The 24,697-nt window shown below is 45.4% G+C and overlaps 1 protein-coding gene across 11 annotated transcripts in view; it reads right to left on the reverse strand.

The window, feature by feature from the left end:
- The window catches only part of DMD (dystrophin), a 2,199,436-nt gene that overhangs the window by 1,604,091 nt on the left and 570,648 nt on the right, over positions 1–24,697 (reverse strand). For all 11 annotated transcript variants that reach the window (XM_074994601.1, XM_074994607.1, XM_074994584.1 and 8 more), the window contains exons 4-5: positions 23,549–23,626; positions 18,786–18,878 (exon numbers count right to left, since the gene is read on the reverse strand). In XM_074994601.1, coding sequence (XP_074850702.1) covers positions 18,786–18,878; positions 23,549–23,626 — 171 coding nt within the window. The remainder of the gene's footprint in view (positions 1–18,785; positions 18,879–23,548; positions 23,627–24,697) is intronic.

The raw sequence follows: 24,697 nt of genomic DNA on the forward strand, positions 1-24,697 counted from the left end.
AATGCAGAATTCTCTCCAAGTGCTCCTGATATCACCACACATTTGAGAAACACATATACAATACTATTCCTGGAAAAAATGAGCAGGGGCTCTGAATTAACAGAATTATATGGAGATTAAATATTGTTTCATTTACTAATTTGTGCTAGCACATAAATCTTGCATTCTATTTGATAACCATATTTTATTTGCATTTAGACTTGTACAATAGGATACCTTCTGTACCATCATGCCACCATTTTCAGGCATCTTCATCCTACTAATGTATGGAGGATACAGACTCTAAATTGATTAACCGAACGGAAGTGACCAACATACATGTTTTAATACATCACTGCAGGAGAAAACCTAGGCAACCAAGAAAAATATAATGAAAGTGAGTTAAGGTATCCCAAAAGAAAAAATAAATCCTTTACATCTGAAATAACTCCATCTTCAAATCACTCACCACATTTTAAGTGAAGTGGTGAGAGATTTCAAGACCCACTTCCCTGTCTCTGGATTGCAATTACAAACCTTTTATGACTAAATGCAAATAGCAATATTGTTTATATCCTAGGCATCCTTCAGTATGCATACACTATGGATTGCACCCTTCGTAACGCTGTTTAAGATCGTCATTTACAGTGTTGACTGTGACTGTGGAGGCCTACACGAGAGTGACAGCCCTTGCTACATCAGCTGCATATGTAGTGGGTGTCTGGCAGGTCCTTGCTATCCTTTCTAAGGGCTCACTTCTCCTCTGCCAGCTGTCTGATCTTCATCTTGAACTTCTGAAGGCCCTTGTGAGTTCCTGCTTCCAGCTGCTGCGGTCATCTGCCAGCTCTTTCCAACTATCTGGGTCAATGTCTACTTCCTTGAGGTCCCTCTTACAGATGTCTCTGTAGTGTAATTGGGGGCGTCCGGGAGGTCTTTTGCCAGAGGCTAGCTCACTGTACAGGATGTCTTTTGGGATCCTTCCATCATTCATCTTATGGACATGGCCAAGCCAGCAGAGCCGCCGCTGCCTTATGAGGGTATGCATGGTTGGAATTCCAGCTTGCTCGAGGATGGCGTTGTTGGGCACTCAGTCCTTACATGATATCCTAAGAATGCGCCTGAGGTGGCACAAGTGGAAGACATTCAGCCTCTTTTTCTGGCGGGTGTGCAAGGTCCAAGACTCGCTGCCGTAGAGGGGGGTGTTGAGGATGCAGGCTCTGTACACTTGCATTTTGGCATGAGTGTACAGCTTGTTGTTGTTCCACACTCTCTTGCTAAGTCTGAACAGAGTTATGGCTGCTTTCCCGATCCTCCTTTTTAGCTCAGTCTCCAGCGACAGGGTGTCAGTGATGGTGGACCCAAGGAAAGTAAACTCGTGGATGACCTCTAGCGTGCAGTTGTCAATGCTGATTGATGGAGGTTCAGCAAGGTCCTGACCAAGTACGTTTGTCTTCTCTAGGCTGATAATAAGCCTGAAGTTCTTGCATGCTTTCAAGAACTGATCCAGCACTTTTTGAAGCTGGCCTGTGTCTGTCACTACAGCAGCGTCATGTGCGAACAGCATGTCTCTAATGAGCACTTCCCACACCTTAGACTATGCCTTCAGCCTTGCAAGATGAAACAGTTTCATGTCAGGTCTTGTGTGAAAAAAGATGCCCTCTGTTGAGGATTCAAAGGCATGATTCAGAAGGAGTGCGAAGAAGATCCCGAACAATGTTGGAGCAAGGATGCATCCTTGTTTGACACCATTCCTGATACTGATACTGAAAGCATCCGCTGATGTGCCGTCATATTGGATGGTTCCTCTCATGTCTTCCCGGAAAGACTGGATCATCTTGAGTAGCCTTGGTGGACAGCCTATCTTGTGGAGCAATTTAAACAGTCCATCCCTACTGACCAAGTTGAAAGCCTTGGTCAGGTCGATGAAGGCGATATAGAGTGGCTTCCTCTGCTCCCTGCATTTCTCCTGCAGCTGCCTCAGGGAGAAGATCATGTCAGTGGTAGATCTCTCGGCACAGAATCCGGACTGGGATTCAGGATACACCCTCTCAGCGAGTTTCTGGAGTCTGCCGAGGATCACATGAGCGAACAATTTACCAGTGATGCTTAGGAGGGAGATTCCACGGTAATTGTTGCAGTCACTTCTGTGTCCTTTGTTCTTATACAAGGTTACAATGTCGGTGTCCCGCATATCCTGTGGAACCTCACTCTCTCTCCAACACAGGCACAGCAGCTCATGTAGGGGTTCCAGGAGTATGTCCAAGGCACACTTGATTACCTCTGGTTGTATACCATCCTGGCCTGGGGCCTTTCCTACTGCAGTGCTGTCAATAGCTTTCTTCAACTGGACCACAGTTGGTTCCTGGTCCAGCTTGTCCATGACTGACAGGAGCTCGACGGCGTTGAGGGCTGTATCAACCACAATGTTCTCACATGAGTACAGCTCAGAGTAGTGCTCGACCCATCGCTCCATCTGTTTGGCTTTGTCAGTGATGACTTCAACAGATATGGATTTCAGAGGTGCTGTCTTGTTCTGGATGGGTCACATTGCCTTCTTTATGCCCTCGTACATTCCCCTGAGATTAACAGGGTCAGCACAGGTCTGGATACTGCTGCATAGCTTAAGCCAGTAGTTGTTAGCACAGTGCCTGGCTGTCTGCTGTACTATTTTCCTGGCTACTCTGAGTGCTTGCTGGGTACTCTGACTCGGCGAGCGTTTATACTCCAGAAGTGCAGTGCACTTCTTTTTGATGACTAAAATCATCTCACTGGAGTTAGCTTCGAACCAGTCATTTGTGTTTCCAGCTCTTCTTCCAAACACTGACAAGGCTGTATTGTAGATTGTGTCCCTCAGATGCTGCCATCTGGATGTCACATCAGCACCCCCAGAGCTGCTGAGCAGATTCTCCTCAAGGGTCTCTCTGAACATTTCAGCTTTTTCTGAGTTTGCTGTCTTTCTGACATCAATGCAGGGCCTTCTAGTTGGTTTAGAATGGTGCAGCTTCTTGGGTGTCAGCTTGAGCTTGGAGCAGACTAGCGTATTATCTGTATTGCAGTCGGCACTATGGTAATTGGGGAAGACGTTTTTGAAGTTGTCGCATCTGGTGATGACCAAGTCTAATTGGTGCCAGTGTTTCCAATGTGGGTGTCTCCATGACACTCTATGCTGTGGCTTGGTTCGGAAAAATGTGTTTGACAAAAATAGCAGAAAAGAGAAAAGAAACCTGCTCTCATGAAAGTGTTATTTACCAAGGATTCAAGAAATATATTTTTGGTTCTTTGTCATGTTATTTTGTGTGTGTTTGTCTGAGTATAATCTTGGCTTACCCCTGTTAAATCAAAGTGAAAATAATGATAAGAAACAAAATAACTTGTTTTGGAAGGGATTTCCTTTCCTGATCAAGCTCACAGGAAAGCTACACAAAAGTCAATATCAAGCTCACGTAACTGAAGCTAATATCCTAAATCTAGTATAATCTGGATTCATGGTGTTAGTGTCTCTGATGAATAATTCCTTGCTGTCAGTGGACAGAGTTTGACATCAATTCTTGTCTTCCTTGACCTTTATGCATAATGACACAGTCGACTATAAGAGTCCTCAGAGATACTTTCACCTGAGAGAGGCAACATGGGTACTGTACCTCAGGCTAAGTCTATACTAGGGAAACACGTCGATTTCAGATATGGAATTCTAGCTACAGCATTTGCATAGCTAGAATTGACATATCAGAATCAACTTATTTCCCTAGTGAAGACCTAGCCTCTACACTCTCGCATCAACCTCCTGTGACAGTGTGGCGTACAGGGGTTAACTGCGGACCCCAGAGAGATCAATTTTGCCAAATGAACATTTGGGGCAACAAACAGTAAATATTGGTTAGTTTCCCAGTGCTGCATGCAACCACTATGTGATGTGGGCTCAAGCTCCAGCAACATGCAAACACTCAAGTCCCTCATTACTTATATTCATATAACCACCATCAAGCTGGCCCACAAGAACTAAGAACCAGCCCAAAATTCACCATCACTTTCCTTATGTGGAAGGCACATATTCTTTGATTTCTCCTTCTAATGAAGGCTTAATGTGTAGATTTAGGTCTATACTAGGTATAGATTTATAAAATTCAAAACCAAAATACTTCCCACACTTCTCCCTCTGAGAGGAAGATGAGAGAGAATGCACGGTAGTTATTTTTCACGTTAATTTTTCACAACTCAGTTGATTGGCTCATTTTCTTCAACACAGCTGGTCACAAAGGGGCTGCTCTCTGACTCACCTAAAAGGCTAGCACCCATGATACACACATTTTATCATGAGGTTGTGGTGCTTCAGACAAATATTTCACCTCTGTGGCTCCTTTCAGTTTGCATCCAATTAAATTTCAAATGCAACAAATTAAAAACACCTTCTTACACTATGCATTTATGCATGAATACTTGGCAATTATTTTCCATGTTACTTAATACAGTGTGAAAGGTGTATCGCAGTCAGCACTACGGTAGCTGCGTGACAAGAGGACGTTTTTGAGGTCGTCACATCTGGTGATGATCAAGTCTAATTGATGCCAATGTTTCAAATGTGGGTGTCTCCATGACACTCTGTGCTGTGGCTTGGTTCAGAAAAACATGTTTGTGATGCACAGATTGTGGTACATGCAAAGTTCGAGGAGATGCTGTCCATTGTCATTCATTTTTCCCACACCGAGGTGACCGAGGCAAGAGGGCCATGAGTCATGATCGGCTCCAACTTTTGCACTGAAGTCACCCAAAAAGTACAATTGATCACGAACAGGTATTTGCACTATGGCAGCACTAAGCTCATCATAGAACTTGTCCTTTGCTTCTGGTGTGGCGTTCAGGGTTGGAGCGTAAGCGATGATCAGGTGGACGGGACTGGCACAGGTTTGAAGTTTGACCTGAAGGACTCTTTCTGATCCGCCCATGACTAGTTCCACCATTTGCAGAACGGTGCTTCTGATGGCAAAGCCAACACCGTGCTCCCTGGGTTCTTCTTGGGCTTTGCCCTGCCAGAAAAAGTTGTACTTTTCCTTTAGGGATCCCAAAGCTGCGAGTCACGTCTCCTGCAAAGTGGCGATGTCAACTTGGAGCCTCTTCAGTTCCTCGTTGATGACAGCAGTCTTTCGGGTGTTGCTGATGTCCTGACGATCTTCAGTCAAACTGGTCAACTTGGTCCGTACATTCCAACAAGCAAGCTTGAAACTTCGATGATTTCCTTTTCTTATTGGTTTGTCTGATGCTCATTTCAGTCACTTGTCAGGTTTGGAAACCTTAAGCCTCACGCACCCAGTGAGGCAAGTGAACTGTAGCGAGACAGTACCCTACTAGCTGGGGGCTGCCCAGCTTAAGGCAGGCGGTGACTGTCCAATGAGATGCGATGATCTCTCCCACTGTCGGAAGCAACCCCTGGTGCTCGTTCTCTATGCCAGTCGAGCAAAAGCTTATAACCGGTATCTGTTGCCTCCTGTGTTGGTTCAATACTGTTAAGTGATGCTGGAGTACCTCTCCAGGCGTGAGCCTGGGCAATTTTTATGGAGACCCTGGGCTGCCCAGACACCAGGCCCCACCTCTTGGCTTTACTGATATAGTCCAAAGGAAAGAATAACCTCTACATTTGGTACCAGCTCAGCTGCAGGAGTTGCCAGGACAGTGCCAGAAGTTGACATAGAACCGCCTTAGGACTCCCCTCTGGATTTGCTGTCAGGGTTTACTCCCTTAGCCTTACTCTTCCCCAGGATAACCCACAAGGCAGTGGGGCAATAATGTTTATATAACACCAAAGAAAGTCTCTCCTTTAATGAGGATTTTAAGTTAGAGGATTAACATAATGCACAGTGACTACAATTAAATTTCAAATGAAACACATTAAAAACACCTTCTTACACTATGCATTTATGCATGAATACTTGGCAGTTATTTTCCATATTACTTAATACAGTGTGAAAGGTGTTTAGATGCCATAGTGATAGACATAGTTTGAAAAGTTAAACAGAATGCAAAGTAAGGAAACATACCATTACCACAAACAACTTCCACAACATTAAATGACCAAATATAAGATCATAAGCATAGTATTGACTACTAAATGCAGTTGTTGGATTAAGACCACTCCTGTTAGGATAAGCAAAGGGAGTTACACAGTGACAACTAGCCTAAAATTCTGGTTTGGAGGGAGAGGAAGTAGTTTGTGGCCTATGAAGAAAAAATGGCTGGAGAATTAGACCTTTAGGGGTGTCCATGAGGAGACCACAAGAGCATGAGAGATGCAGTTCACCCCAGAACTGTGACAATCATAGTAGACCAATTGCTTGCTCCTTTCTTTCCATTACAAACATGAGCAGTCCTGACAAAGCTATTCATGTGCATGGTCATTTATAAGATGCAGGCCGATACTGGGAGTCCAGAGAATATCAACCTTAGGCATTGAAGGAAATCAGATTTTTTGTAAATATTTCAAATTATTAACTAATTAAAATTTTAACTTTTTACTCCTCAACCCAGCCCAGTCTGCCTACTGCCTCACTGACTAATTTTTTTTCCCACATGCCACTCTGAAAATGTTTTGGAATGTACAAATATTTTTCACAACCACAATCTGCAAATTAATGAAAAAACTCCTGGTAGCCCCCAAGAATACGAAAATAGCAATGTCAATTATGTAAGACACAGTTTAAGAAAAGAAGAGATGTGGCGAGGCTATGTGAGGAAGAAATAGGGAACGCATACAGACCACAGGTCAAAGAGAAGATTAAGAATATTGCCACAGAGAAAGACCTGGATAAGAAAGTTTCACGGATAGCCATCACTATAGAAGAGGCAATTGAGCAGACTGTTCCAGAAGAAGAAAAGATCAATAGGAAGTGGATTACCCAGGAGACACTGAAGTTGGTTCAAGAGAAGGGCACTGAAGATCAGAAGTGATGTCTCTGAGATGGCAGAACAGCAATATAGGGTGAAATGCAGTGAGGTAAGGAAAGCAGCCAGAAAGGATAAGGAGAAATGGTTAGAGGAGCAATGTGAAGATATAGGCCACGTCTACATGTGCCGCCTACTTCGAAGTAGCGGCGCCAACTCGAAATAGCGCCCGTCACGGCTACACGTGTTGGGCGCTATTTCGAAGTTAACATCGATGTTAGGCGGCGAGACGTCGAAGTCACTAACCCCATGAGGGGATGGGAATAGCGCCCTACTTCGACGTTCAACGTCGAAGTAGGGAACGTGTAGTCATTGCGCATCCCGCAACATCAAAATAGCGGGGTCCTCCATGGTGGCCATCAGCTGACGGGTTGAGAGACGCTCTCTCCAGCCCCTGAGCTTCATGGTGGCCGCATGCAGCGGCCCCTTAAAGCTCCCCGCCCCCTGCCTTCCTGTGCAGGAAGCTGAGAGAGCGTACAGGCAGCAGCATTGCCATGCGGCTAGCTTGCACGCTCCTCCACAGCCACAGACACCCACACCCGACGCGATGGCCGCCCCCAAGCCCCCCAAGTGCCCCCAGGGGACCCCCCCCAAGGGGAGCCAGGGCTCCCAGCCCAGCAGCCAGGCGGGGAAGCGACAGCGGGGCCCCTCCTGGACGGAGGCCGAGCTTCGGGACCTGCTGGGGCTCTGGAGTGAGGAGGACGTGCTCCAGGTAATGGGGAGCAAGAGGCGGAACGTGGATGCATTCGCTCGGCTGGCTGAGGGCCTGGCCACCCGGGGTCACCCTGCCCGCATTCCGGATCATGTCCGGAGTAAAGTGAAGGAGCTGCGGCAGGGTTACGCCCGGGCCCGGCATGCGGCCAGGCAATTTGGGGCCGCCCCCGTCACTTGCCCCTTTTACAGGGAGCTCAGGGACATCCTCGGCCCCCGGCACACCTCCTCCACTCTGGCCACACTTGATACATCGGCCAACAAGCCCCAGCAGGCCCCGGAGGCAGAGTCCGCCCCGGAAGCAAGCCCCGCACGCTGGGGGCACCCCCAGGAGCCCACCCCCGGGGCACCGGAGGAGGAGGAGGGGGAGTCCTCCTCGAGTGACAGGGGGCTGCACATCATCATGGCCTCGAGGAGCTCCAGTCGGGTGTCCATCCACCGGGTGTTCCCCGACCGTGGGAGTGGACCATCAGGTATGTACCCCCCGGTGAACACCCCTGGAGTTGAGGGGCAGGGGTAATAGATATGACCAGGGCCCTCCACATGCCCAGATGACCATGGCCCAAAGGACAGCAGTGGCATGTCCCTCAGAAGAGTGAATCAGCCCCTGCCCCCCAGCACAACAGTGCCATGCCCCATCCCTGGGGATGGGGGGAGCGGAACCTCTAGGGTCCCCCGGGGGGAGGGGGTGGGACTCCCAGCAGCAGCAGCATCTCCCAGGGATGGGGATGGGGAACCTGCAGCAGAGGGGTGGGGGGACAAGGGCCACGGCTCGGGGCCCACACTAACGGCTGTCTCCACTCTTCCCCCCCTCCTGTGTTCCACAGCTGCACCATCGGAAGGACCGGAGAGCGCCGGAAAGGTGTCAGTGGTCCTGGACAGCCCACCGGGGACATCACTCCAGGCCAGCCCCTCAGTGGAGGACCAACCAGCCCCACGGCGGGGAAGACGGCGGACCCAGCACCACCACCTGATGGCGACGGACCCCCAGCTGCTGGCCATCCACCGTCGGCAGCTGGAGGTCTCCGAGCAGCAGCTGCGGGTGGAGGAGTGCCGCCTCCAGCTGCAGGAGCGGGTGCTGGCCTGGTGCCAGGAGGTATGGGGGGCCCTTCATGCGGACCTTTGACTGTATCGCCGACTACCTGGCACCCCATGCCGTGCCGGCCGCCGCTGTGCCCGCCCTGCCTGCTCCAACTGCTGCTCCACCCGCTGTGCCACCCGCCGTCGCACCGCCACCCACCACTGAGGGCCATTCCGCCGAGGGGGACCTGGGGCCAGCTGACACCTGCCGGCCGTATCTCCCGCTCCGCCCGGCCCCCAGCCAGCCCCAGCCAGGGCTGAGGCCAAGGCGTGGGTCGTGGCCGCCCACCCCCAGCGCTGGACATTAGGGGGTGTGGGGCCCAGGACGTGGCCCCCCTCCTCCCCCTTTGTATATATTCCCCCCAGTTTTATGTTATTTTGTAAATAGTTTTTATATTAGACCCCTGTTGCTATGCTGATCCTTGTCCCCTCATGTACATAGTTTTCCCCTTCCTTGTCTTCCCCTTTCATCTTACCCTTATTTTTAATACATATATATATATAAGTTTGATTTTGCCTGTAAATAGCTAGTCTTGATAATAATAATAAGAGTTCTACAGATATTTGATTTGACGAACAAATGTCTGCTTTTATTTACAAGAAAAGTCGGGGGGGAGCTCTTGGATGCTCTGTGGTGTGGGCGTAGGGGCAGGGAGTGTTGTGGAAGATGGGGGGGCAGTGGGGGGCCTGCCAGCGTTCACCCCACGGCCTCATTGAAATGGGCCCGCAGGGCCTCCCGGACCCGGGTCCCTTCGGGGTCCACCTGGCGACTGGAGGCAGCGGGTGGCTGTACATCGGCCCTGCCGGCCTCCACAGCCCAGCCCTGAAAGAAGGTCTCCCCCTTGCTCTCCACCAGGTTGTGTAGGGTGCTGCACGTGCCCACAATGTGGGGGATGTTGGTGGGGCCCGCATCAAGGCGGGTGAGGAGACTCCTCCAGCGCCCTTTGAGGTGCCCAAATGTGCGCTCCACCACCTGGTGCGTGGTTCAGGCACAGGTTGAAGCGCTCCTGGCTGGCTGACAGGTGGCCCATGTAAGGGTGCATGAGCCAGGGCCGGAGGGTGTATGCTGCATCTGCAATGACGCAGAGGGGCATGGTGGTGTCCCCCACAGGGATCTCCTGCTGGGGGATGTAGGTCCCTGCCTCCAGCCGGCGGCACAGGCCCGAGTTCCAGAATACCCGGGCATCGTGGGTGCTGCCAGGCCAGCCCACATAAATGTCCAGCAAATGGCCCCGGCTGTCCACCAAGGCCTGGAGGACCACTGAGTGGTAGCCCTTCCTGTTTAAGTAGCGTCCTCCACTGTGTTCCGGGGCATGGACGGGACTGAGAGTCCCATCCAGAGTCCCGAAGCAATTTGGGAAGCCCAGGTTGGCAAAGCCCGCGATGGCGTCATCCGGGTCCCCAAGCCTCACGAGCCTGTGGAGGAGCACGGCATTGATGCCGCGGACGACCTGAAGGGAAAGTACATGGGAGAGCACCAGTGAGGGGTGTGCAGGGTGTGTGTGGCCCTCCCCTGCCAGGGCTCCTCTCCCCTCCCCTCCCCTGTCAGGGCTGCCTCCCCCTCCCCCCATGGGTCCTCTTACCTCCATGAAGACAGCCCCGACGGTGGCCTTGCCGACACCAAACTGCTGGCCCACGGATCAGTAGCTGTCTGGAGTGGCCAGCTTCCAGACAGCGATGCCGACCCATTTCTCCACGCTGAGGGCACACCGCATGGCGGTGTCCTGGTGCCTCAGTGTGGGGGTGAGCCACTGGCATAGCTCCAGAAATGTCTGCCGGCTCATCTGAAAGTTCTGGAGCCAGCGGTCATCGTCCCACTCTCTGAGCACCAGCTGCTCCCACCAGTCGGTGCTCGTGGTGTAGCTCCACAGCCGGCAGCGTGTGTGGCGGGCGGGGGGGCGGGGTGCCGCAGGGTTGGGGGTTGCGTTCTCCTCCCCTGCGGGCAGCTCCTCCTCTGTGGCAAGGATGTGATCAGCTGCCTCCTGCATGGCAAGGAGCAGGGCAAGCACTGGTCCTACAGGGGAGGCTGGGTGGACCTCTGGCTGCTGCTGCTGCTGCTGCTGCTGGGGGTCCAAGCCTGCGTCGCTCGAGGTGTGCATGCCTATGGCTCTGCAGACCACGTGCTATGCAGGTTGCGTGTCTGGGAGGGGCCCTTTAAGGGAGCGGCTAGCTGTTGCCCCTGAAGTGCTAGTCCATCCTGTGACCCTGTCTGCAGCTGTTCCTGGCACCCTTATTTCAATGTGTGCTACTTTGGCGTGTCGACATTCCCTCGCAGCGCCTATTTCGATGTGGTGCTGCCCAACGTCGACGTTGCCAGCCCTGGAGGACGTGTAGACGTTATTCATCGAAATAGCCTATTTTGATGTTGCTACATCGAAATAAGCTATTTCGATGTAGCGTGCACGTGTAGACGTAGCCATAGAGAGGTATTACGGTGAATGTAAGACCAGGGAGGTGTATAAGAAAATTAGGAATATTAATAGGAAATGGCAACCAAAGCAGATGGTGATCAAAGATGAGAACGAAGAAGCGCGCATGAACAGGGTGAAGATTGTGCAGCGATGGACAAGATATTGCACCGACCTTTACAAAGCACAATTGGATCCGAGTGTCTCAGAGAGACTGATTGAAGAACTGAAAGAGATATCTCCACCAAGCATCGAGATTGAGACTGATATTTGAAGGAGGAAGTAGAAAAAGCAGGGAAATGACGAAAGAACAACAAGAGCCGCATAAATGATAAGATCACAGGAGAGATGATCAAATACAGCAGAGAAAGCATGATTCAGGAAATACACCAACCATGTAATATAGCATAGAAGGAAGGGAAGGCGTCTAAGGAATTGACAAGATCTGTGCTAGTGATAAAACCCAAGAAAGGATGTACATTGGAGGGCAAGAACTACAGAACAATTACCCTAACGAGTCATCTAGGCAAGGTATTAATGATGATACTAACAGAGAGACTAAGATCACAGATAGAAGAACATATCACAGACAAGCAAGTGAGGTTCAGAAAAGATAGAAGTACCATACAGCAGATATGGGCACAAAGACTGATAGCGGAAAAAGCTTGACAAAAGAACTAGAATGTATACATTTGCTTTGCAGATTTTCAAAAGGCATTTGACAGTGTAGATAAGAAAGTGACTTGGGCAGTGTCGGAGTCACATGGAGTGGATAGCATACTGATACGGTCGTTGAAGGATATCAATGACAATGCGGAGGCAGCGGTGAAAACACGCAGGGAGTTTGGAAGTTGATTTAAAACAAGTAGAGGTGCAAGACAAGGAGGTCCAATATCACCAAGTATCCTCATCACACATCTGGAGAGAGGGATGAAGAAGATCAAGGAAGAGGTAGAAGGGATATCTGTGCATGTGAAAAGAATTAACAACTTGAGGTTTGTGGATGATATAGTTATCATTGAGGAAGATGAAGAGAAGCTAGGGAAAATGGTGCAGGTGTTAAACGAAGACGGGAAGCAGTACAGACTGATTATGAACATTGATAAAACAAAAATAATAGTATTTGGAGATAAGGAAATAGGAAGGAAGATCAGGGTCAATGGTACTGAATTACAAAATGTAGAGAAGTTCACATATCTGGGGAGCAACATAACATATGATCTAGACCGTAAGAAGGAAATAGCGACTAGAATAGCGAAAGCAAGAGAGGGTTTGAAGGTGATGGATAAGATCTGGAAGAGCAAAGCAATTAGATTAAGAATGAAGCTGAGCATTTTGAAAACGTGTATTCAGCAGCATGTTGTATGGATGTCAGGCAGGTGATAAGGAAAGATTCGAAAAGAAGAATACTGGCATTCAAAAGGAAATGTTTTGGAAAGATTCTGAGAATAGTTTGGATTCAGAGGGTCACCAATGAAGAATTATACAGAAAGATACAGCCGAAAGAGAACCTGCTGCAGAAGGTTATAAAATAAAATAGAAGCTACAACTATTTGGGCATATTTGCAGAATGAACGACGAACGAAAAATCAAGACCCTGGTATTCGGCATAATGGACGGTTCAAATAGGAGAGGCAGACCCCACAGAGAATGGATAGATGATATAGCAGATTGGTGCAGAGCTAGTCTACAGAAACTAAGCCACTCTGCACTGGACAGGAAAAGATGGAAGGAAATAGTGAGACACCAACGGGCGCTGAGCCCACAGTTATTGATGATGATGATGATGATGTCAATTATAGAATACATGAAATCCTTCAACAAAGGGCTATTCTTTGCCCAATAGTTTCTTGTGACTTACTTGAATAGTGAAGATTTCTTCTTTACTGTTGCAGTGCACATTAAATTGTACTGTTGCATACAGATGACAAATCCAACCACTTAATGAGATGCACAGAGCCTCATACCCACTCCCAACAATTTTAAAGCTTTCCCCTCAGGAACTAGGAGCCAGCATGAGTGTCTTTTCCAGGACTGAGGAGCATTCTTATGATTAACATTTGTGTTTCGAAAAGTGCTATGATGATTTTTGTTTTGGTTTAAGCTCTCTAAAGGATATGCTTTGGTCTTTTTTTTGGCGGGGGCACTCTGAGAGTGAAAGCTGGATAAATCAGTAAAAAAATAAAATGATGCACATGGTTTGTAACAAAAAAAGGAAAATGCATGTTATCTTCAGCGCCTCAGTGCCCAAAACAGCTACAAAATTAAAGTTTTTATTTTACTTTTGTTTAATAGTGAACATGGAACTGAGAGCAGAAGCAGAGTGGTAACACACAAGTGTGGAAAAGAGGGAAAATCTTTGAAAAGACTGTGACTTCAAAGAAAAACACACTATAATGAAGTCAGAATCATACACATTAAAGACTTTTAGCCAGGAGTGAACACTGCAGCTGTGTAGTGTCATCTAAGAGGAACAAAAAAGACAAGAAAATTCCTGCAACATCGAGGTACCTTCAAAAGTTTGCTACACTCTGTGCTGAAATGTTGGCCCTAGACTGGTTTCCCCTGAACTACACTGTGGCTGTCTACACTACAAAAATAACTTCGAAGTTGCTTAATTTGGAGCACAACTTTGAGGTAAGCAACTTCGAAGTTGAGAGTCTACACACGCACACACCCTACTTCAAAGTTAAATTTCAAAGTAGGGCACTACTCCATTCCTGGGAATGGAGTAAGGACTTCAAAGTTGGGCTTCTTACTTTAAAGTTAACTTTGAAGTAAAAGAAAGTGTGTAGACTCTCTGCTGGCTACTTCAAAGTAGTGCTTTGAACTAACTTCGAAGTTAATTCCTAGCGTAGACGCACCCTGTGCCTTAGAAACTTGCACAGAAACCTACTGCGTATTGCTCCAGCTGGCAGACTGAGCTCTCTCAACCCTCTTATAAAACCCAAGTGTCTATTAAGCAATTTAACTGCTATCTAGATAGTTAACTACTCAGATGGATTTGTTAATAGGCTGGTCTCTGACTCCCCTAAAATGCCAGAATCCATAGACCGCACATCGTGTCAGCAGGTTGTGGGGCTTCAGCCAAGCATTTCAGAACTATGACTCCTTTCAGTTCCCACCCCCACTAAATGGCAAATAAAACAAATTAAAAACAGGTGTCTAAGGAATGCACTGCTACACAAGCACAGTCCTTTGATATATACTTGGGAGGATCTTAGATCTCTGTTTGACTTTTTCTTCAACATCAAACCACCACATTTCCAGCTACTTGACAAAACAACCTATAAGGAGCAAAGTTTTGACATGAGACTAAGCTCTGTTCAGGTTGGGGTAACTGAAAGTTCCCCTTTAGTCCCATAACATGTAACACCTTAACCATCTACAGTTATTAAAGGATTGGGAACATATTCTCAATCACATAAATCACTAAGTCCAGGAAAAAAAAAGATTACTTTGTTCTTTAATTAGTCTGCTTTTACTGTGCCACTCCTATAAACACCATAGGTTGTCCCCACATTGCCAGGCTAACCTCAACAGGTGTTTGTTTAAAGAGAGAACAATTCAAATTCAAACCTAGTTTTACTCAAGGTTTTCTTATCCAGCAGTGTTTTGTTGCTGCAAACTAATAGCTTGGTGTCAGACCTTCTTTAATTTGTTATAAAATCTGCCTTTTGATAACAGAGAGAAAACTAAATTCTGACCAACTTAGAGCAGAGGAAGTGAATGAGCCAATCCTATTTGCTGAAAGGAAGATGTGAAAATGAGAATTCAGCTCAGATCCTACAAATGTACATAGAGTTATGCAGGAGTAGTCCTAGTAAAGTCAATGGCACTATCAAATATATAATGTTAAGTGCATGCACAGGTGTATAAAGGATTGGAGACGGTTAGTACAATAAAGCCCCACCCCAATCACCCACTTTCATTTTTTTCTCGCAGGTCTGTGGCATTTTAAATAGATACTTTCCAATGCAGTTGCTCAACCTTAGGACCTTTATATAGGACTGCACTGCAATTTACAAATGCTAATTAATCTTTCGCTTCTACTAGGAAACCAAAATATTTACAATGAGTTCACTCTAACAATGAATCTATTCTGTATCCCTGATGAAAGAGAAACTGATCCACAGTGGAAACCATTCAGAAACTTTCTACAGTCAGCAGAGAACATTAAATTTTGGTTCCAAAACTGTGCAACTCACATATGTAACAACACAGTAGCCGTGTCTACACGTGCATGCTACTTCGAAGTAGCGGCATTAACTTCAAAATAGCGCCCGTCACGGCTACATGTGTTGGGCGCTATTTCGATGTTAACATTGACGTTAGGCGGTGAGACGTCGAAGCCACTAACCCCATGAGGGGATGGGAATAGTGCCCTACTTCGAAGTTGAACGTCGAAGTAGGGCACGTGTAGACGATCCGCGTCCCGCAACATCGAAATAGCGGGGTCCACCATGGTGGCCATCAGTTGAGGGGTTGAGAGACGCTCTCTCTCCAGCCCCTGCGGGGCTCTATGGTCACCGTGGGCAGCAGCCCTTAGCCCAGGGCTTCTGGCTGCTGCTGCTGCAGCTGGGGATCCATGCTGCATGCACAGGGTCTGCAACCAGTTGTCGGCTCTGTGGGTCTTGTGTTGTTTAGTGCAACAGTGTCTGGGAGGGGCCCTTTAAGGGAGCGGCTTGCTGTTGAGTCCGCCCTGTGACGCTGTCTGCAGCTGTGCCTGGCACCCTTATTTCGATGTGTGCTACTTTGGTGTAGGCTTCACGTGTAGACGTAGCTAGTAAGTATGTAACTGCCCAATATTACCCATTGAACAAATTCCTCCCTGGTGTAACTGCACTGAAATCAATAGCATACTAAGAATACATCTGAAACCATTATATTAGTTTGTGAACTCACGCTGATCTGAATAGCGCACTTTATGTATGCTAAAAGAATCAGACCAACTTGGAGAACACAAAGATCCCCCACAGAGAAAAAAAGAAAATCTCAGGGACCCCATACTTCACTGCAAAATATGCCAAGGGGGCAAGTATGAAGGCCCTAGAAAATAGAGTGCAAAAACTGTGAAACAGCAGTTTCACATAAACAACATAAATCCTGAGTCAAGCTCCAGATATTAGTTCAGTCTGATGGATATCGTTATTTTTCTCATTTTATGATGTGCACATTTGAATTTGTACTAACCAAGCAGGTACTGAAAGATCGGACATGTGGCTAAGTATGCATACATATTGTGCCAGGGAATTTATAAAGCTGCTATTTGAACAAAAAACCGCCATGAGAAGATAAAAATACTAATAACTAGTAGAAAATACTTCCCTAACTCAAAACAGCTTTGAGGAGAAAAACATTATGATTATGTCTTGATTACAGCGATTTGTCAACAGAAGCTAAACTAAACAGATGATGTAATCTGAAAAACCTCCTGTTGACTGATCGTGGCCAAATTGCCAAGCGGATCGAAAGAGCGATCCACTCTGTTGACAGAGAATGCCTGGACTACCTGGCCATTATCTCGACAAAATTGCCAACTGGAAGCACAGCAGAAAGAGCTGTGTGGTGTCTCAGAAGCCCTGTCTGTTGACAGAGGGCCCCCTGGAACATCCAGACTAGCTTTCTGTTGACAGATCTCTGTTGACAGAGGTGTTATACCTTGTGGAGAGTGCAATAAGTCTTTTAACCAAAGTGCTGCCCTCTGTCAATTTATTGATGACAGAATGCCTTGGGAATCTGGACCTTCTAGTGTAGACATAGCCTGTGACTCTGCAGAGATACACAGGCACTGCTCGGCAGTTTGCTTTCATTAAACTATAGAGATTCAAGAATTATTGCTGGAAGCAGTGGGACCACTTCTCACTTCTACATACATTAGAGTGCTCACACACCTTCTACCTGTGCTTCACATTCAGTACTCTATGGCTGTGTCTACACTGGAGAGTTCTGTTGACAGAACTCAGGGAGCGTCTACACACATACAAGCCGTGTCTACACGTGCACGTTACTTCGAAATAGTGGCACTAACTTCGAAATAGCACCCGTCATGGCTACACGTGTTCGGCGCTATTTCGATGTTAACATCGACGTTAAGCGGCGAGACGTCGAAGCCGCTAACCCCATGAGGGGATAGGAATAGCGCCCTACTTCGGCGTTCAACGTTGAAGTAGGGACCGTGTAGTCGTTGCGCGTCCCACAACATCGAAATTGCGGGGTCCTCCATGGTGGCCATCAGCTGAGGGGTTGAGAGATGCTCTCTCTCCAGCCCCTGCGGGGCTCTATGATCACCGTGTGCAGCAGCCCTTAGCCCAGGGCTTCTGGCTGCTGCTGCTGCAGCTGGGGATCCATGCTGCATGCACAGGGTCTGCAACCAGTTGTTGGCTCTGTGGATCTTGTGTTGTTTAGTACAACTGTGTCTGGGAGGGGCCCTTTAAGGGAGCGGCTTGCTGTTGAGTCTGCCCTGTGACCCTGTCTGCAGCTGTGCCTGGCACCCTTATTTTGATGTGTGCTACTTTGGCGTGTAGACGTTCCCTCGCTGCGCCTATTTCGATGTGGTGCTGCGCAACATCGATGTTGAACGTCGACGTTGCCAGCCCTGGAGGACGTGTAGACATTATTCATGTCACTACATCGAAATAGGCTATTTCGATGTAGCGTTCACATGTAGACGTAGCCATAAAGTGCTCTGTCAACAGAGTGCTCGTGTAGACACTTCAGTCGACAGAAAGGGCTTTCAGTGGCTGGACAGCCCTATTTGCAGAGCTTTCTGTGACCAGACGGCAGTAAAGTCTGACAGTTCTCTGTCAACAGACCAAGTTGTGTGTAGCAACAATCTGTCGACAGAGGTTCCATCTAAATTTCTGTCGATAGGTGTTTCTAGTGTAGACACAGCCTACCTCTTTCAAAGCAAAGAGTAACCGCACCACTTGAACCAAATAACAGAAGGAGGAAAGAGAAGGGACAGGAGGAAGTCAGTATAACACACTTTGAGGCTTCTCCTTTAGGAAACCATTTCCCCTTTTTTTGTGAAGCTAGAGGGGAGATGGGGTGATAGCAGGTTATTGTCCTTTTCATATGTGTGTGTTTGGGTCTTATTAGCATTGTCTTTCATTCTGTAATGGAACAATCTTGCTTATTTTCTGCCAGAATGCTAAAATGTCCCAACTGGTTGTGGGGAGGAGGTTGCATGTTTGTTTTTTGATTTGTGTGTGGAACATGCTTAGTAAAAATCCATACCCCATTGTCAAAAAAGCATGTATGTCTGAATCTAGTGTCAAGCTCTTCCTAGAATATAGCTTTACTGGTATTTCAAAAACTGGTTAACATCACCATAAATTCCTTAACTGAGCACAACTGTCCTTGTGCGCAATCCTGGTTGTGGCTTCCACAATCCACAGCTTCTGAACCCTCCCCTGCCATGAGTCGCTGTGAGCCTGGGCTGCCAGTTTACCAGCCTGGGCCACTGTCCCCTTCTGCTGCTTCCAACCCAGGCATCCTGCCTGCTGCCCCCATCCTCCCACTCCACGTTGCCAACAGACCATCTGTGACTGCCTTCTTCCTCCAAGCCCCAGGACTCTCCGGTCCTGCAAGATCTATGGGCTGCCAGATGAGGGATGTTGCAGGACAAGAGAGTGCCAGATTCTGATATAACATATTTTAGAGTGAACTCACCTGCCAATGGAGAATTATACTCCAGATTAATCCAAGGGTAAGTTTATGATTTCCATCCACTATGTCTGTGCTTCCAATATTCACCAAATCAACCTATAAGAGAAATGCAAAACAAATACCATATGAAGAGCTATTTGGATATTTGTACATTTTGTGAAAGAAATCATGGCAAAAATGTAATTAATTTTGGATTTTAAGAAATATAGGCATTTGAACTAGTTATCTATACTGTTTAGTACTGTAGCAAGAAATGCCTGCAGCCCAACTAAAGCTGGTTTTCAGAGTTTTCTGAAATTTATCAGGATACACATCCTACAGGTGTGATCATTCAGAGGCAATGGATTCAAAAATTGCAGTTAGGAAAGAAGGGCTATGTCTACTCTAGCCCCCGCCTTTTGAAAGGGGTATGCTAATGAGACACTTCGGGATACGCTAATGAGGCACTGCCATGAATATGCAGTGCCTCGTTAGGATAATGGTGGTCATGGTGATTTGAAAGTGCTGCTTTTGAATCATGTGCCACCCATGTAGATGGAGGCCTTTTGAAAGGACCTCCCAGTCTTTCAAAGCCCCTTATTCAAATTTGGTTTTAGGAATAAGGGGCTTTTGAAAACTGAGGGGTCCTTTAAAAAGGCCCCTGTCTACACAGGCAGTGTGTGATTTGAAAGCGTCACTTTTGAATCACCGTGGTCACCATTATGCTAATGAGGTGCTGCATATTTGCCTCATTAGCATATCCCAAAGTGTCTCATTAGCATCCCCCTTTCAAAAGGTGGGAGATAGTGTAGACATAGCCAAGGTGTTTTAGAAAGAGCTTTTTGTTGTATAATTTGATAATGCACGATATGCATTGCTGCTGATGAAGCCTTAACCTATAAACAGGTCATTTATAACCCTGTCCTGAATAACCCTGACATACATAAAGGTGTTTCTTTATATTTAAATGGCACTAAGAGTATCTGCTTTGAACTTGAATAATGATAGAGAGATAGCCATGTTAGTCTGTATTCTATCAAAACAAAAAAGCAGTCATGTAGCACTTTAAAGACTAACAAAGTAATTTATTAAGTGGGTCTGTCCCACAAAAGTTCATCAACTAAGAAATTATTTTGCTAGTGTTTAAAGTGCTACATGACTGCCTTTTTGTTTTCCTTTGAAATTTCATGAGCTGTATTTCCTGTACACATTAGAAAGGCACTGTAGTTGTTGTGCTGGACTATGAATGAACAGCTTGTCAGCACATTTTACTAATGTCCAGTAAACAGATGTTTTAAACCTTTTGAAAGAAATATTATACCGTACTCATGTAGTGAAGACTGATGTACTACATTATTAAACTTTTGACTGATGATTTTTTGTAACATGATATACAATTGTCTACTGTATATAGACTCTTTTAACTAATGCAGAATTGGCAATTTTTTACAGTTATTTAATCAATGACCAGATGTAAAGATCTCTATTGACAGTTTAACATTCCAGTTAAATCATTTTGCTTATGCACATATGCTCAGCAAGGTATACATTTAGGCTACGGCTACGCTACAGAGATCTTTCAAAAGAAGCTTTTCCGGAAGATCTCTTCCGAAAGAGTGTCTTTTGAAAGAGTGTGTCCACACACAAAAAAGTGGATCAAAAGAGTATGTGCAAAATAACCTGGTGACCCCTAAGTGACCAGCCATGCTCCGGCATGTTAGGGTGAATTGAATGGGCACTTGAACAAATGTGGTGAGGTACATGGGATAGAGGCAGGGTCCAGAGACCCTTTTAAAATACTATAAAGAAATATGCCTCAGCACAAAATGGCTAAAACATTAACCCCAGGACAAGAACTGAGGAACTGAGTAAATTGGGCAAGTCTAAACCAGTTAGCACCGGGATTTACAGGACTGCATACAGCCTGCATTAACAGCAGTATGTAACTTCAGCAGCATCCACATCCTCTCGGCCTAAATTGAAAAACAGGAAAGACCATGGCCTCTGACCCATCAGCCCAGAGAAGCCAGCTGCGTACCTTAAAAAGGGAAAAAATAAGAATGAGATACATAGTTGTGTAAAATGGGGAGGGGGTTGAGGGGGGGCTCCAAGCAAAGAGAACCAGAAGCAACCAGGCTATGATGTGTCAGCCCTTGGGTGGAGCCAGCAAATGGCAGGATCATAAAGGGGGGCTACAACGTAAGGAGGAGGAGGAACTCCCGAATCCTCAAAAGACCGGACACTATCTGTGACAAGGCCTGATCACCCTTCGCTGCTCCTCCTGCCTGCTCGCAAGTTAGATAGAGTAGGGTGTAAATATCTAATGGTACCATGAAAATCTGTATTAGTAGTATAGCTATCTGAAGTAACATGGTGCAATGGTGCATCTTATTCCTGTATCTGCTTAACTATGTAAGTATATGCTCTCAGTAAATGCTCTCATCAACTCTATTTGTATTCTGTCTGTTTGCATCCTCTCCTGTGGCAAATCTGTCCATATGTTCATGTGTTTATGTTTTAGTTTGATGAGCTGTAAGGGTCATGTGTAAGGCTGAGGCAAAGATGCCCCAGAACCCCCAAAAGGGCTTTGACCCAATGACCAGGAAGTTCTGAAAGCAAGCTGCCTCAGCTGGGAAGTGTGATCCGCTGAGCCTCCGTGCTCTACAGGACAGAGTGTCGTTTGTGTCTGCATGTCATATCCTCCTATCAACCCTTAAGTAGTCCCATCCCCTGAAACTCAAAACTCACACTTTTTGGAGACAGATAACAGCTCTTAGAAATTGGGATAGATAACAGAATTCCACCAACCTGTGGGCTGTTTTAGATAACTACTGGGAGTTAGAAAAACCCCAGGGGGTGCTTCTCTTTCTTTTGGGTGGAATCCTATTCCTCCTGTTAGTAATGTGGTGTAAGCCATGGCTATAACTACACCAGTTTCATAACAGCAGAATCAATCTCAGCGGTGCTGGTCATCACGGAGAAGCAGCCCTCCTTTTCTCCCAGTTCAACACTCCAATCACCTTCATCCTTATTTAGGACCTGGAGCACACCTTATTTGCTCCTCAGAGTGATCTGCTCTTTTGAAAGAGAGCATCCACACAACTCCCACTCTTTCAAAAGAACAGGCCAGGGATTGAAAATGAAGACTGTTCTTTCGAAGGGGCCCTGAGCAGCATCTACACACTTTTTCTTCCGAAAGAAGCTTTGGAAAGGGGGCACTCTTCCTAAAATGGGACAGGAAGGCTGTGTCTACACTAGCATTGCACATTCAAGAGAGGCATGCAAATGAGGAAAAACAAATGCAAATGAGGTGCAGATTTACATATCGGACACCTCATTTGCATATTTTAATTTAAAAACAGCTTCTGTCCAAAACAGAAAAGCAGTGTAGATGTGGCTTTTCAAAAGTAAACTCCATCTTTGAAAGAACCCTTCTTCCCATTAAATTAAAGGGAAAAGGGTTCTTTCAAAGATGGGGTTTACTTCCGAAACAGTCACATCTACACTGCTTTACTTATTTCCAAAGAAGCTCTTTTGAAAGAAGAATATGCAAATGGCGTGCCCAATATGTAAATCTACTCCTCATTTGCATTTTCAATTTCCTCAGTTGTATGCCTCTTTTGAAAGTGCAATGCTAGGGTAGACACAGCTGAAGAGTGATTTTGAAAGGTGCACCACATTCTTTCAATTTACTTCCAAAAGAATGCTTTTTGAGTGTAGATGCTTCATGGGCAACTTCAAAAGAGCCCCCTTTTTTGAAAAAGTCTTTCAAAATAGCTTGCTAGTATAGACACAAATTAACTTGTATTTAGAGTATCAATGAATCTGTGTACCAGTGCTTTGAAAGACTTACTGTATCTATAAGAAATCTGATACAATATTGGGCTCAGAATGCAAGACTGCTGTTCCATCACATTTTACTGGGAGGTTTAAGTGAATGCCATAACTTATTTGAATCTATTCTTGAGAGGAAAACATGAAATAATTAGGTAGCCACTAAACATGTCAGGTAAAGTTATTGGTCAATTAGAATGCTTGTAAGAGGTAAGGGAATATTTACTTCAATATTATGAGAACCATACTGGCAAGAAGAGTCAATAGAATGAAATAGAATGGATTTTTACAGCTTGTTTCACATCTTTAATGTTGTTCTAAAAGCAATTGTTCAATGAGTTGAAATTCTGATGACTAACATCAGTTCCTATTTTATGAATGATTTGTTGTAATGAACATTCTTAATATTTATTCTATCAGCATATTAAACAATTGCACTGGATCAGGCTTCTTACAGCATTTATTAGGCTAGGTCTACACTAGAGAGTTTTGTAGACAAAACGGGTTTCATAGACAAAACTCACAGAGTGTGTACACACAAAAATGTGTTTTGTAGACAGAAACTGTCAACAAAAAAGCTACATGGGGCCCTTTTATTGACAGAATGGATCAAAAGATGGATCCATTTTATGTATAGAGAGGATCTGTTGACAGAAGTTCTTTTGGAACATCTCTTCTGCTAGTAACTTCTGTAGACAGATGCTTCTACTGTAGATGTAGCCTTACAGATTTAGTATTCAGAGATTTCTAAATCTGCTCCTAAAAATCTGAATTATACTTAGTACAAACAGACAGCTCTGTTGGAGAACCCATAGGTAAGTTAAGTCACATTACTACCATTGTTTGTTGTATGCAGGTATTAAGAAACTGCATCCTGTACCCATAGGTTGAGTTACAAAACCTTATGCATGCCGTCAACTGTATGTTCTTTGTGTGCCCTGGTGATTACTTACATTATTTTTCTGCAAGACCTGCAGTGCCTTGTTGACATTGTTCAGGGCATGAACTCTTGTGGAGCCCTTTTCTTTTGCCTGTAAGCAAAAAAAATTTTTTTTTAAAAAAAGCTGAATATAATGAGAACACTTCTTTAATAAGACCATGGATTTGGGTTTTTTTTTTTTTACCAGCATATGATTATTTGGGAAATTATACTATATTTATTCTATATATCTGTAAACTAGAATTTAAAATACAGACAACTGTGAAACAAACTGAACTTTGAATGCTAACATTGTTTGTCGCATATTTTCAGTGAACATACAATCAAAAAAGTATATAGGAATCAGATAAATTCAGGTTGGTTTTATTATTATTAATCTTCCTTTTAACAGAACAATTTATGAACCTTACTATGGCAACCAGCCAGATAAGCATCAGCATGTATAATATTTGCAAGTATATTCTCTTTGGAATTTGACTTATACTGGCTGCTTGTTTCCCTATATTTATGAGAAAGTTTGAGAGAAAGCTCTCAAGCTCGGGAAAAACAATAAAGGCAATGAAAGCAACAAGTATCCAAAGATACTTGGATTTTACGTTAGTAAGTTCTCATTAATTTTAACAGGTTGCTCCAAGACATATACTGTAAATGTCAACACTGTGAAAAAGCCTGTCTAATCCCACACATTTTGGCTTCCTTTTAGCTCCTTTACGTCTCTAATGAATGATAATGGTGCTATTTAATCCCACAGTACCATGAGCCTGCCATTCCCAGGTTCTGTTGTGCTCACCAGCCCAGGGAGAGAGTTCAAGGATTAATTCTGCTTCAGCAAAGTAGAATCCTTTTCATATATTTTATGTAGTAAGAATATATATATTGTATATATTATTGTATGTATTACATATATTATATATTGTGTTTATATATATATATATATATATATATATATATATATTGGACTACTATGTTTTGCAATTTGTCAAAGAGGAAGAGAAAGCTTATTAAAAATAGATACTCATAAATACGAAACATAAGCAAAAGTCGTCACTGGAGGAACAAATCTCCAAAATATGGTTTATGCAAGCTTCTGAAGTGTTTCCATAACTAAGGGAATGCAAATATGGCAGTCACCGATGACTTATTTCATCACTCTTGGCTGATC

Source organism: Carettochelys insculpta, chromosome 1 (assembly GCF_033958435.1).
Source record: "Carettochelys insculpta isolate YL-2023 chromosome 1, ASM3395843v1, whole genome shotgun sequence".
NCBI lineage: Eukaryota > Metazoa > Chordata > Testudines > Carettochelyidae > Carettochelys > Carettochelys insculpta.